Raw genomic sequence first — 15,518 nt, forward strand, 5'->3', positions numbered from 1 at the left:
TTAAGTGCCAGTTAATTCCCCAATTCTGTTAGTTCAATTTCCCCAATCATGTGCAAATGTGTTTCTATGCGCCGCCGGCCGCGGTGGTCTCGAGGTTCTAGGCGCGCAGTCCGGAACCGTGCGACTGCTACAGTCGCAGGTTCGAATCTTGCCTCGGGCATGGATATGTGTGATGTCCTTAGGTTAGTTAGGTTTAAGTAGTTCTAAGTTCTAGGGGACTAATGACCACAGCAGTCGAGTCCCATAGTGCTCAGAGCCCTTTGAACCATTTTACTATGCGCCAGCCTACAGACAGGCTACATCCTAATGATTTGTGATAAAGTTTGGCAACATGTATCCTAGTTTTCAGAGTGTAAGAGAGAACACGTCATATGTTTTTTTACCATGTACTGTGGAACAAAGCGATTAAAAGGTAAATAGTTATGGAACGCGTTAGAACATAGTTTATAAGTACATCGTTTACCACGTCTGGTTAGAAAATTTTCAAACAAGACAATTAAACACCTAAAAACGCTATAAAGATGTCATTTAATATGTGACTAAGTAACATATTACCGAGAAAAATTCTGAAGTGGTGATACAGAATAGGTCGACTCTGCCGCAAGCAGAGTTTTCTCAGTTTAACAGTTCAAACGCAGATTACAACACAAAGTGGATACAGAATACCTAGTTGCTCGAGGATTCCATTTTTACGTAAACGATTTACTACATTTAATTTCAAATTCCTAAATATAAATTTACACTGGAAATCCGAACAGCAGGCTTTCTTAATTCAGAAGCACACAAATGCTTACCCGTCGAGCAGCATCTCTCCCCTGTTCTTGACCCAGTAGTTGATGGTGTTGGGGAAGGCCTCCACGTAACATTCCATCTGCACGTCGGTGCCCAGGGGCGCTCCAAGCAGCTGGTTGGGGACCTTCACCGAGGGAGCAACTGGAACAAAAACAGCAAATTTCGTTCAGGAAGACAATGGTACACAAGTACCGCAGTAGATGCTGCTCTGACCCCGTAATCAATATTTTATAGCTCAAATGTTGTTGATAAAGTAATTGCTCTTTAAAATACGAAAGTACCAACAGTGAAATAACTAGGAGATCACCAATGTTATGTCCTAAAAGGTGAGTAAACAAGAAACATGCCAACGTCTGTACTTAGTAACGTGCTACATATGGGCCTTATGAATACACTAGCTGTGGTTAAGCAGTTGCTTGTAAGGAAATCCACGAGTATGCACCAATGCAAAAACAAGCTCTTGGAGGTACTGAGCCGCGAGCGATTTGCGGCCAAGAATACCGTAAGACACGAAAAAAAAATACCAATTTTTGAGACGATTGGAAACTCTGACACAACGCACGCGTTTGATTAAAGAGAAAGTCTTTTGTGACCGAGTAGTGAATTACAAAATGTTGCTGGAAAGTTAACAAATAAGTTGACTGTTTGCGGTATGCCTACCATGGAAAGGTCGTAATTAGCTTTGTGCATCTGTAGACCCGGAACTTACTGTAATACAACTCTGTAAAGAAGGTTCCGAGACTTCTTGTTCTCTGCGTACATGTAGAGATTTGTAACTCTGGATACACGGGATAGCAATCGTAGAGCTGTTTGTGAAGAAAATAATTAAAAAAAAAACATTGTGTGCCTCGATTAACGTCTGTCCCTCTTGACGTCTACAGCTGACTCTTATTCTTAGTGGTCGAGTAAGTCACTTTCAAAGTGAACTGCAAGCGTTTGAATTGTGAAGGCAAATTTGTTGGGATTAACAGGAATTTGTGGTATCAATATTTTCCTTTGTCAAAATAGAAAGAATCTACGCACAATATAAAGCATTCATTTGTTAGTTAACTGTCGTGATAAACGTTTTCGTCACGAGGGTAACCTTTGTGTCAATTCATTGTATAGGCTACCTCCGTTCCAAGGGCCATCCACATTTGTCCAGCCCCTTCAGCTTGAAGGAGTAAAAACCATATTAAGTTGATGAAGAAGGGAAATAACCAGTGTATAATTCGGTGCAGTGCCAATTTCATAATATTTCTGCTTGCAACAAAGTCATCTGCCCTCAAGCGTGTCTCTGTTACCAGCGAATATATCTTTTATCTTTATTTATTTATTTAAATGTCAAGTTCCGTAGGACCAAATTGAGGAGCAAACATCCAAGGTCATGGAACATGTCAGTACATGAAATTACAACATAAAAAGTAATAACAGATAAAAATAAATGTTCATGAACCTGAAAGAAAATCAGTCCATAAGTTTAAGCAAACGCTATCAGCAATACAATGAGAATCATCTTAATTTGTCAAGGAACTCCGCGACACAATTGAAGGAGTGACCCATGAGGAAACTCTTCAGTTTCAATTTGAAAGCACGTGGATTACTGCGAAGATTGTTGAATTCGAGTGGCAGCTTATTGAAAATGGATGCAGCAGTATACAGCACACCTTTTTGCACAAGAGTTAAGGAATCCGTTCGAAATGGAGGTTTGATTTCTGCCGAGTGAAAGCTGCTTATTGTTGGAAATAAACTAATATTGGTAACAAGAAACGACATTAAGGAATATACATATTGAGAGGCCAATGTCAAAATACCCGGACTCATGAAAAGAGGTCGACAAGAGGTTCGTGAACTCACACCACTTATTGCCCGAACCGCCCGTTTCTGATCCAAAAATATCCTAGAACGGGAAGAGTTACCCAAAAAAATAACACCATACGACATAAGTGAATGAAAATAAGCAAAGTAGACTAATTTACGTGTCGAAATATCACTCACTTTCGATACCGTTCGAATAGTGAAAATGGCAGTATTAAGTCTTTGAACAAGATTCTGAACGTGGGCTTTCCACGACAGCTTACCATCTATCTGAACACCAAGGAATTTGAACTGTTCAGTTTCACTAATCATATGCCCGTTGTGTGAGATTAAAACTCAGGTTTTGTTGAATTGTGTGTTAGGAACTGTAAAAACAGTCTTACTGTGATTTAACTTTAGTTTATTTTCTACAAGCCATGAACTAAGGTCATGTACTGCTCTACTTGAAACGGAGTCAATGTTGCACACAACCATCCTGTACTACCAAGCTAATGTCATCAGCAAACAGAAATATTTTTGAGTTACCCATAATACCAGAGATCATATCATTTATATAAATAAGGAACAGAAGTGGCCCCAACACTGATCCCTAGGGCACCCCCCACTTGATAGTACCCCACTCAGATCCCACATCACAGCCATTATCAACATGGTGAATAATAACCTATTGTTGCCTGTTGCTAATATAAGATGTAAACCATTTGTGTGCTACTCCCCTTATTCCGTAATGGTCCAACTTCTGGAGCATATTGTGTGATCAACGCAGTCAAATGCCTTTGTTAAATCAAAAAATACTCCAAGCGTTCGAAACTTTTTGTTTAGCCCATCCAGTACCTCACAGACAAAAGAGAATATAGCGGTATCAGTTGTCAAACGACTTCTAAAGCCGAACTGTACATTTGATAGCAAATCGTGTGATAAAAATGATCAATTAACCTTATATACGCAGCCTTTTCGATAAATTTTGCAAACACTGATGGCATAGAAATAGGTCTAAAATTATCTACATTATCCCTTTCTCCCTTTTTATAAAGCGGCTTTACTACTGAGTACACTAACCGTTCAGGAAACTGACCATTTCTAAAGGAAAAATTACAAATATGGATAAAAACAGGGCTAATATGTGCATCACAGTGCTTTAATATTCTACTAGAAACTCCATCATAACAATGAGAGTCCTTAGTCTTCAGTGATTTGATTATTGTCTCAATCTCCCTCTTGTCTGTATCACAGAGGAGTATTTCAGACGTCCATCTCGGAAAGGCATTTGCTAAGAAATTTATATGATTTCTTGTAGAAACTAAATTCACCAGCAATGCTCAGAAAATGTTTGCTAAATACAATACATATATCTGGTTTATCAGTAACAGAAATATTATTACTGCAAACTGACCTTATATTGTCAACCTTGTGCTGCTGACCAAACACTTCCTTCAATACTGACCATATGGCTTTAATTTTATCCTGTGAATTAGCTATTCTATTTGCATACCACATATTTTTTGCCTTGCTAATAACATTTTTAAGCACCCTACAATACTGTTTCTAATGGGCTACTGTAGCTTGACTGTGACTACTTCTAGCATTTTTATATAATTCCCGCTTTGTTCTACATGATATCCTTATCCCACTAGTCAGCCAACTGGGCTGTCCATTACTGCTAGTACCCCGTTTAAAATGTTCTAATGGAAAACAACTCTCAAAGAGCAAGAGAAATGTATTATGGAAAGCATTGTATTTATCATCTATATTATCGGCACTATAAACATCTTGCCACTCTTGTTCCATGACAAGAGTTCAAAAACTCTATTGCTGTTGGATTAACTTTCCTACATAGTTTGTAATTAAATACGACATTGGTTTGAGTACTGTTGCCCTCCACCCTAGTTGAAAAAAAACACAGTTTGCATCATATCATATGAATTTAGGAGATCTACCAACATCCTTTTTCTTGCACAATCGTGTACAAAATTAATATTGAAGTCACCACATAGAACTACTTTCTGGTACTTCCTACAAAGTGACTCAAGAACCCTCTGTAACTTAAGCAAAAATGCTCTGAAGTCAGAGTTAGGGGACCTATAAACAACAGCAATTAGACGCTTAGTTTAACTAAATTCAACTAATGCTGCGCAACTTTCAAATATCTGTTCAGTGCAGTGTCGTAATACGTCTATGGGCTCAAATGAAATACTGTTTTTTACGTACAGAGCCACTCCCCCACCCCGCAAGGAACTCCTTGAGAAACAGCCAGCTAATCTGTAGCCTGGTATAGGAAGCCTCTGAATTTATTTAAGTGGTGCTCTGATATACCAATAATTTCAGAGCTAACATCTATTAGCAGTTCACTAACTTTATCTCCAATACTTCATATATTTTGATGAAATATGCTAATTCCTTCTCTACTTGGAAACATTACATCCTCTGGAGGTGAGCCCTTAGTTAGAGGCACTTCCTTTAAGCAGGTATACCTTCAGTCTAAAAAAGGTGCAGCTCTAACACAAACTAGTATAGGAATTTTTCGATGAGTGATACCACTACCACAACCACCACCCACTACACTGTCACCTATAAGCTTAGCCAGCCTCCCCTTCCCATATCTATTGAGGTGCAGGCGATGCCTAGTGAAACCCCATCTACCGATAGACTCAACTGGCACCACTGAGATGTGATCCATGCCCTCCGCCATCAGTGCCCTCCCCAGCCCCACATTAACGCGCCTAACAGCCGCATTAAGGTGAGGCCGATCATGACGCTGGAACAGTTGCACGAAATGCACATTAGTGCCACCAGTTTGAGTAGCTGTCATAACCAAGTCACCACTGACATCAAATTCCCCGTCCCTATCTAGTCTATTCCCTGCTCCACCCACTATCACTACCTGATCCTCTTTCGTAAAATTCTTACATAACTCTCCTATGCTTTCACTCACCTCAGCCAACCCTGCACTAGGCTTCACAATGCTGGTGACCTGGTACTCACTCCCCAACACTTCCTGCAACTGCTGGCCTACACCTCTACCATGGGAAATACCTAGCAGCAGAACCTTCTTTCTGCTAGACTTTGCAACTAACCTAGGCCTCCTAATTACTGAGGACTGCTGGAAGTTACATACATTTACGGCTGCACGAGGCTCCTCTCCACTCAACTCTGACAGTTGGTCGTATCCATTGCATGTATGCAAAGTAAAACTGTCTGAGTACCTCCTCTTCCTAGCTACCTTCTTGCCAACTGCCAGTTGCCATTCCCCACCACCCTTCACCCTCCTCAACCTATCTAGTTCCTCCTTTGCGCACTGTAACTGCACCTGAAGGGCACAGATCTTATGCTCCTGCTCCTCTATTAACTTGTTTCTATTACAGATTCTACATTCCCAGAAGAGGATCTTCCTAAAATGACCACTTACTTCCCCACTGTATTCCCCCAATGAAAAAACTTTGAACAAATCCCACACCGTAATCCACTACTTATAAACCTACGACAGAGCCCACACTTTTCACTCATGATGAATGTTACAGTTACTGAAAGAAAACTATATGTCTATGTTATCAAAGTTCAGTTACACCAGTAGAACTATTTAAGAACTAACAATAATGGTCTCGAAATTCTCTGCCTACTAAGAAAGCAGCTACTTGTATTAATACTACTACAACACAGCCGATACCAATAATAGCAAAACTTCACAAAATTATTAGCTACAACCAAAAAATTAAAACTACCACTGTAACACTAAGCGAAGATAAAGCACTATATGAAAATTTTACTGAAATATTTCACTAGAAAGAATAATAAATATCAGTTGAAAACTAAAGTACGAAAAATACTAACGACTTCAACACGCTGAAAACTCTCTAAAACACAGCGAGCTAACGATTACAAGAGTTTATTAAGTCGTTATTTCGCTACAAACGGCACACAACACCGCTGGAAACTATTAAATTTAATAACTGTGTTACAGAGTACAAATAAGTTTCTCAGTACTTAGATTATAACCGCTACAGCTGCTGTGCACGCCGCAAAATGTAAACACACTACAGAGGCGCGAGGCTTAGACGAACGACGAAAGCAGACTCACAAATAACAGACTACCCCAGTCAGTAACACAGGAAGAAAGACTGAGGTTAATGAAAATCCACTAATAAGTTACTTTAACGGCAAATATTAAAACAAACTTTAAAATAAGTAAATGAAGTCTAAAATTTATAAAATATTAACGAGCTATTTCAACAGCTGTCCAGCACACGCGACGTCACACCAAATCATATAATCAAATCCATCCTCACTGAAAGTCTACCACGTTATACATCCAAAGGCACTATGTCCCTCTCTCGTACAGCATTTCAATGACACCGATGTTGTGAGTCTTCCAGCGTCTCACAAGCTACTAGCTGCGCCTGACGCTCAGAGGCTAAAACGCAATGGGCTTATTTCGAAGTACGGATTAAACACACTGAGGATTCTATAAGCATCGTATTCATTACGTTGAATCGTATTATGTAGGAAATAGTACACAATAAAATTATTTGCCTTAAGTACGATACAGTTCAGTAGATAAGAGTAAATGGCATTTTCTAAGAGTAATTATTGTTCAACATATCACGTTATATTCTTCAAATCAGTAAATATCTTGTGCCACACGCTTCTAAAGGTAGTCTTTGTGTTTATTCGGGGTATAGGTATTCGCTTCCAAATATCTTACAAATCCGTGAAGCAGTTTCAGTGTGAAAGAATAAAAAACTTACAAACTTTCGCATTCATAATAAATGTGGAATGTTTAGTGATTTCTGCTAGCTGCGTGAAAAGAGAGTAAAAACGTATCAATTGAACTATATGTCGTACAATTATATATTAGAGTAGGTACAGTAAGCGACATATGTGGTTTCTAACTGAGAAATAAACTGCGAATACAATTAGTGCCAAAGTAGTAATAAGTTTATACGTCAAGCATGAGCGACAGTTTTTCACGCGTCTCCATTTTTATGGGGTAGTATTTACTGAGTGTGTGGTCCCATGATATAACTTTGTAGGTGCATTTAACGACATATGTAGATACTGTCTCAGAAACGTATTGCGAATAGAATCAGTAGCACAGAAATAATACAGTTAAACGTCACGCACGATGTGCCAGTTATACCTCCTAATGACAGGTATGTGGTTCTTATCCCCACAGCAATTGTTATCTGCGAGTAAGGGATATGTGTATCAAGTTTGGTTGAAGTTGATGAAGTGGTTCAGGAGGACATGTGGAACACTCACACGCACACATATATAAATGTCAATTTTATAGTATGTACAGATGTAGGTTATAAAGTAATTGCTCTAAAAAATAGAACATAACCAACAGTGACATAACGAGAATATCACCACTCTTATTTCCCGAAATGAAAATAAATTTTATATTTAGAATAAACAAGTAGTCATCATATCATCTACAAATGGTTACGTGCTAACAACTCTTTATTATACATGTCTACCGATTTCCGCTAGCTGTGTGAAGTAAGAAAATGATTCGGCAGATATTTGGAATTTACTTTTTGCATCATGTAGCTGAGTGGGCTGGGAGAAATACTGCTCACCACGTGTATCTTTCGACACCCAGTGTCATCAGAAAGTTTCAGTTTTCTTCTCCTTACAAACAAAAGGATTATTTACAGCGGAGATTTACGTGCCCATTCGATAGAGGTATCCTACACTAGTGCTGTGCGATATTTGTTACATCGATGTGTGTTAACAGGGACAGTTTTGTAACAAGTGCGTTTCAGCCAGTAGATCATTGAGGGTATCTGGCTGCCTTTGCTTCTCGCCTGTAGACATTTGCTTTGACGTGATTGTTCTTTAGGGCCATCCAGATGACATGTGACTTAATAGATGTCACGGACGTGAATAGTGGTCGCACAGTCTGACTTAAGAGACCACATGGAAAAAAGATAGACGTACAACTTAATGCAAAAATGCGAGCCACTATATGAATATCAGAAGATTGATGATAAACGCAATTTTGAACAATGTATTCTCTGTGCAGCGAGGAGCATTAGAATCAAGACATCCCACTATTATCACAGCCAGGATTCTTACGAAAACTGAATTCATGGCCATCAATGAATGAAACCGCTGTTGGCATCAAAATTGGCATTCACAATGCCAGAAAGTGCTCTGCATCCAGGAGAAATCACCTGGGTCTAAGGAGACATTGTACGTGAAATTCGTTGAAGTTTCGCATTTTCTGTTTTCTACTCCATAATGTACTTCGGACTTTAGAAGGCTGTCAATTGCTTTCTTTTGTGACCTCTGCTAGGTCTCAGAAGTTGGCATTACGAATAAATAAATAAGTCTTTTTTTCTGCTACTGAGTTTCGTTGAAAGTAGTGTGATTATCGGCTATTTTTGTAGTAACCTAACTTCTACTGCTTTTTATATGTATGGGAAGGCCATTACAGATAACTGTGACAATTTAGAGAAAACGAAAAGAGCTTTTGGAGCATTTTCTTATATCGAATATCAACCGATGAAAAGCCATGTCATGCATTGTGTCCATCTTCACCAAACATTGGTGTAAATACATTCCTGGAAATTTAAATAACAACACCGTGAATTCATTGTCCCAGCAAGGGGAAACTTTATTGACTCATTCCTGGGGTCAGATACATCACATGATCACACTGACAGAACCACAGGCACATAGACACAGGCAACAGAGCATGCTCAATGTCGGCACTAGTACAGTGTATATCCACCTTTCGCAGCAATGCAGGCTGCTATTCTCCCATGGAGACGATCGTAGAGATGCTGGATGTAGTCCTGTGGAACGGCTTGGCATGCCATTTCCACCTGGCGCCTCAGTTGGACCAGCGTTCGTGCTGGACGTGCAGACCGCGTGAGACGACGCTTCATCCAGTCGCAAACATGCTCAATGAGGGACAGATCCGGAGACCTTGCTGGCCATGGTAGTTGACTTACACCTTCTAGAGCACGTTGGGTGGCACGGGATACATGCGGACGTGCATTGTCCTGTTGGAACTGCAAGTTCCCTTGCCGGTCTAGGAATGGTAGAACGATGGGTTCGATGACGGTTTGGATCTAGTGTGCACTATTCAGTGCCCCTCGACAATCACCAGAGGTGTACGGCCAGTGTAGGAGATAGCTCCCCACACCATGATGGCGGGTGTTGGCCCTGTGTGACTCGGTCGTATGCAGTCCTGATTGTGGCGCTCAGCTGCACGGCGCCAAACACGCATACGACCATCATTGGCACCAAGGCAGAAGCGACTCTCATCGCTGAAGACGACACGTCTCCATTTGTCCCTCCATTCACGCCTGTCGCGACACCACTGGAGGCGGGCTGCACGATGTTGGGGCGTGAGCGGAAGACGGCCTAACGGTGTGCGTGACCGTAGCCCAGCTTCATGGACACGGTTGCGAATGGTCCTCGCCGATACCCCAGGAGCAACAGTGTCCCTAATTTGCCGGGAAGTGGCGGTGCGGTCCCCTACGGCACTGCGTAGGATCCTACGGTCTTGGCGTGCATCCGTGCGTCGCTGCGGTCCTGTCCCAGGTCGTCGGGCACGTGCACCTTCCGCCGACCACTGGCCACAACATCGATGTACTGTGGAGACCTCACGCCCCACGTGTTGAGCAATTCGGCGGTACGTCCACACAGCCCCCGCATGCCCACTATACGCCCTCGCTCAAAGTCCGTCAACTGCACATACGGTTCACGTCCACGCTGTCGCGGCATGCTACCAGTGTTAAAGACTGCGATGGAGCTCCGTATGCCACGGCAAACTGGCTGACACTGACGGCGGCGGTGCACAAATGCTGCGCAGCTAGCGCCATTCGACGGCCAACACCGCGGTTCCTGGTGTGTCCGCTGTGCCGTGCGTGTGATCATTGCTTGTACAGCCCTCTCGCAGTGTCCGGAGCAAGTATGGTGGTTCTGACACACCGGTGTCAATGTGTTCTTTATTCCATTTCCAGGAGTGTATATGCAATCTAAATTTCCTGGCACGTCGCATTAATTTACACATAACCATTCTGTTCCTTTGCCAGTAATGGACGCAATCAATCTATTTACAGAGAACTGGCAAATCCTAAGCTACTTAAGACGTGTTTACAAGAGAAGACCCAGAATGTGAATGAGTCCTGTAATAATGTTGTGTTGTGACGTGTGCCTAAAAGTGTATTAGCTTGCCCCATCTCTCAAAAATTAGCAGTGTCTATTGCTGTAATAACTTTTAATGGAGGAAACTATGGAAGACGTAATGTTCTGGAGAAGTTAGGTGTGAGATTTAGACTGAACATAGCTAAACGACTGCGGGAACTGAATGAGCTTCGTGTACTGAAGCACAGTTAGCTGCTCAGCAAATGTCAAAAGAAGCAAGAAAGAGAAAGAGGAGGCAAGCACTGGGCAGTTCTGACACTGAAGAAGACACAGACTGTGGGCCAGGGCAATTCTAGTGCATAAGGAATTTGTAATAAAGAGCGTTTCAATCCTCAATATATCTAAACTACATTTTATGCAATAGATTACTCGTTTTCTAAAAACGTGCTGATGGCAGAGATATGAAATCTTCACAGCATGCCAAGTGTGAGATTCAACACATATCGAACTAGAATAATTAAAATATCCTGAGTTGTTTTGTTCGTATGTTCATTTATTTACAAAATTCTTTCAATAATTTGAGTGTTTGAAAAAAAAGTAACATTCCCCACAAAACAATTTCAGTAATTATTCTAGTTCAGTGTATGTAGAAAGGTGCGTTCAATAATTATGGAAAACTGTAATTTGGTTCAAATGGCTCTGAGCACTATGGGACTTAACATCTGAGGTCCTCAGTCCCATAGAACTTAGAACTACTTAAACCTAACTAACATAAGGAGATCACACAAATCTTTGCCCGAGGCAGGATTCAAATCTGCGACCGTAGTGGTCGCGCGGTTCCAGACTGAAGCGCATAGAACCGATCGGCCACACCAGCCGGCTGTAAGTTGGTATCTTATAGAGTTTTCAAGATAATGGGTCCCAAAATTCGTAACTTTGGTGGGATAGGACATACAATGTTCCCTTAACGAACCTCTGGATGTCGGGACTGCTTTGTATCGCCGCTGAATGCACCAAGGAAGATGTGCTCTCACTCTCTCCACCCATGGGCTAATCTTCCTCTCCATCTATTCACAGCGGCGCGGGAACACCAGATAGTCGCTCATGTTGTATCAATATGCCCTGCACGTGCCTACAAGAGCCGTACTGGAGACTTCTTAATAGCGACAATTGGTGTGATGAACTACATAAAAGATCTTGGAGGTCCTATGGTGCTGTGGCCATTTGTGTGACACTATGGTGGAAACCGATGTTGAAATATTGAGATGTAGTCGCTGAGTAATGTTTGTACGTGTATATCTATCCTTGTGACTCAGAAAATCGTTATATATGTGTCATATGATAAATAAATAAGTGATAGGGACAATAAAGTACGATGAATAACTTGTTCCCCAGAAACAAACCGCCTGCCTCCCTAACCTGGGCTGCCGGCTACTGCCATGCATCGGTGCTGCTCTCTCGCTGCTGCAGTACTGGTCATTATTCGTGTTTCACTGCCCCTGCTAACACATATCTGTAACTAGACCAATTTGGGATAGCTCTGTCAGATAGGCGCGTAAAATTCGGCTTTAAAAAAGATTTAATTGGTAAGGGGAGTAACCTGACGCATTCTGTCGGCAGTGGGCGTTGCGTGAAATACACAATGAGCAGTAGTTTTTTTACTTCAGCTACACAATGCAAAAAAAAAAACCGTCAGAGAATACGTTCCCGATGACTCTCAAGAGTGACACGCGAAGAAAACAGTGATTCAGCTAAGGTGTTCATCTTAAATACTTCTGAAATAGGTTAGGATATCATAATCATGTTTTCACTCAGATGAACTGTTAGGAAGTCCTCACTAAACGATGTATAGTATCTTTCTTTGATATATTGATTACAGATATTTCATTAACTTCACATTTTAAAGTCGAACTACATTAATTTCTGCTGCTAGTATCCGAAATCTCGACGACGGGAATGGACAGCTTTCTGGTGCAGAAGTTCGCGTTTATATACAATTGCCGCATCAAGCTGATTGTGTGCTCAAAAGAGATGCAGCCAAGAGAATCTCCCTACAAAAGTGGAATACAGGTGACAGGACTTGGAATGCGACACTAATCACACTTGACTACCAGTGCTCATTACATCCATTTAATATCAATGGGCATAATAAATATAAACGTCATTGATGGCGTACTTCTTTCTGTGAAAGAAATTCTGATAATTGTCAATATTTCATTTCAATTTATGAAGATATATCACAAAATACAAAACGGAGACACGAATCGGTAAGTTCTAGCAGCGCACGGGCATTGTGTGGGGTTGGTTGTATATATCTGGTGCCCTTAGAGCTTGCAGCGTGGCAATTACTTCTACAGTCCGTGACTCAATGAACAGTAAAAAACTATGACAAGCTATTAGTATCAACATGATAGATAGCGGCAATCACTTGTCGTTCCTTTCTAGCCATATTAAAGCAGATCTAGGTTTCGGCTAGTAAATAGTCGTTACCAATGATAAAAATATGAGAAGTACGTTGTCAGGGCATAGTATAAAATCACAACACATGACATAAACTATATCGATTGTGCATTAAATTACATGCCAGTTTGCGGAGTTTTTGTACATGCCCTAGTACGTCAACACTTTTAGTTCGGGCTCCTGTCACAGTTCATTCAAGACTACTGTGTAATGAAGGTAAGTTCTGCAGAGAACACATGGGTTTTCTGTATGGCGTCCTCAAACCTAACTACGTAATACGTAAACTTCATAGTAGAGCAATTATGGTCTCTAATGAAACCTAAAATTTGCATCGGAATAAAATAAAAGAATAACAGAAAATCAGTATTTTCCTTTTATTGTAGTTGTAATTAAAAATCTATTTAAAGCAGCAGAGAGATCAGTTCTCTCTCCATCTCTTACGGATTGTCAAATTACACCAACCATCTATCTTACTGATGTTTGGTGCCATCTATGAATTTTCAGTAAAAAAGAGGAGCCACATACCTTGTCCGAAGATTAAACAAAAGTAAAAAAGAAAAAAATATTCAGACCAATTCAATTCCAATTGCAAAATTATATTCTTATTATTTTATGGTTTTGTAGACAAGATTGGCATATATTCTTCGTTTTCAAGTAGTGTACTGAAATGTTCATTGCTACTGAACACTCCTAGTTTTGCCGAGTGGTAATATGCTGGTTAAGTGCTATGACAGAGTTCTTGGATACGTAGCGCAGCTGAAACGTTCCCTAGTAACCTGAATGTCTAGAAAGAATAACATTTACGTTCAGTTCTCACATAATTATTTACTCCGAAATGAGCACTCCTTTATTTCTTCCATTAACACAACTTTTACCCTTACTATTGAGTTGTAATACTTAATATTCACAATTATAGGCTCCCTTCCTCTCTATCAGGACAAGAGGAAAATCGATGTCATTAACGTTACATTCAACATAATAAAAATCAGAGATATTTCAATGATAATGTTCTCTTTTCTTATGCAAAGAGGAACGCCTTTGGTCCCTACACACAGCACAGTACATGAGACAGTTATTTCCGTAATAAAACCTCGTACTATAACAGCAGACACCTTTGTCTCCTACTGGATTCTAAATGTTTTATGTACAAATATTTTCTGAACTGGCGTTACCTATGCTTTTTCAAAACGAGCAAAACTGTTGACCCACAATGATTGAATCGGTCAATTATTACGTGTTCTAATATTAATTGTTAATTGTGTCAGCAAATGAGTGTAGCAGAATCTGTGTTTTTACTCATATTCTATTTTATTCCTATGCAAATTTCAAATTCTAATAGAGACCATAATTGTTGTAGTATTCTTTACTTACGAAGTTAATATAGGGCTCGCCATATAGAGAACCGGTAAGTTCTCTGGAAAGCCTACCTGACAAAACCACGAGCACCAAGTGTGGACGCACTAGTGCACGTATAAAAGCTTTGAATTATTGGTATGTAATTTAATGTACAAGCGGTATAGTTTCTGTCATGACTTGCAATTTTTTGTGCTATTCCTTGACTACGTACTTCTTATGTTTTTAGCATTATTAGTGGATAGTTAGTATCGGAAATCTAGATCTCCTTTAGTAAAGCTAGAAAGGAAACGACAACTGTTTGTCGCTCTCTGTCAATTTGAAAGTCATATCACAGTCGTTAAGCGCATTCAACTTTCCTATTGGAAGGTAATTTGATTACATTACCACACTGGATGGAGCGTACTGTCATGCTCATTGGTTGTCCAATCTACCGTGCTGCCTTCAGCGCTGCATCTGCATTTTTCAGTAAAATGTTTGTGTACATTGGTTCCTCCATGTGTGTGTGTGTGTGTGTGTGTGTGTGTGTGTGTGTGTGTGTGTGTTTGTGCGTGTGTGAGCGCTCGCGCATATGTGTGTCCGTGTGCGCTTGTAAAATTAGGTGAAGTGAATGGATGACCGAAGCTGCTTTATATAGTTGATGTCGAACGAGTTCTTACAGTTCGTAATCGGATTCAGAATAACGTATGTGAATATCAAAGCTGCCGCATTACATTTGGAGGGATAATTTAATTGCTTTTGAGTAAGTGTTAATGAGATGAGCCGCAAATTTCTCACGTATTACATGTGTTTTGCTGCTCCCCTTTCCAATATTGCTAATTTGCTACAGGCGGAAGCAATTGGTGTTCATATCGCTGGCGGATACGAATTTATCATTAATAATTGAATGCGAGATGAGGAGAAACGATCACTCGTCAGTCTCTTTTAACAATATTTTACTAATGCTTTAGAAATTGAAACTTTTAATGTCCACCAGTAGCCAACATCTGTATTAGAGAGAGATAAGAGACTGGATGACT

General features: G+C 40.4%; 1 protein-coding gene across 1 annotated transcript in view; it reads right to left on the reverse strand.

Moving 5' to 3' along the window:
• The window catches only part of LOC126278938 (lachesin-like), a 593,085-nt gene that overhangs the window by 71,073 nt on the left and 506,494 nt on the right, over positions 1–15,518 (reverse strand). The window contains exon 6 of the mRNA XM_049979215.1: positions 795–933. Within this exon, the coding sequence (XP_049835172.1) occupies positions 795–933 (139 nt within the window). The remainder of the gene's footprint in view (positions 1–794; positions 934–15,518) is intronic.

The sequence above is a fragment of the Schistocerca gregaria genome, chromosome 6 (genome assembly GCF_023897955.1).
Source record: "Schistocerca gregaria isolate iqSchGreg1 chromosome 6, iqSchGreg1.2, whole genome shotgun sequence".
NCBI lineage: Eukaryota > Metazoa > Arthropoda > Insecta > Orthoptera > Acrididae > Schistocerca > Schistocerca gregaria.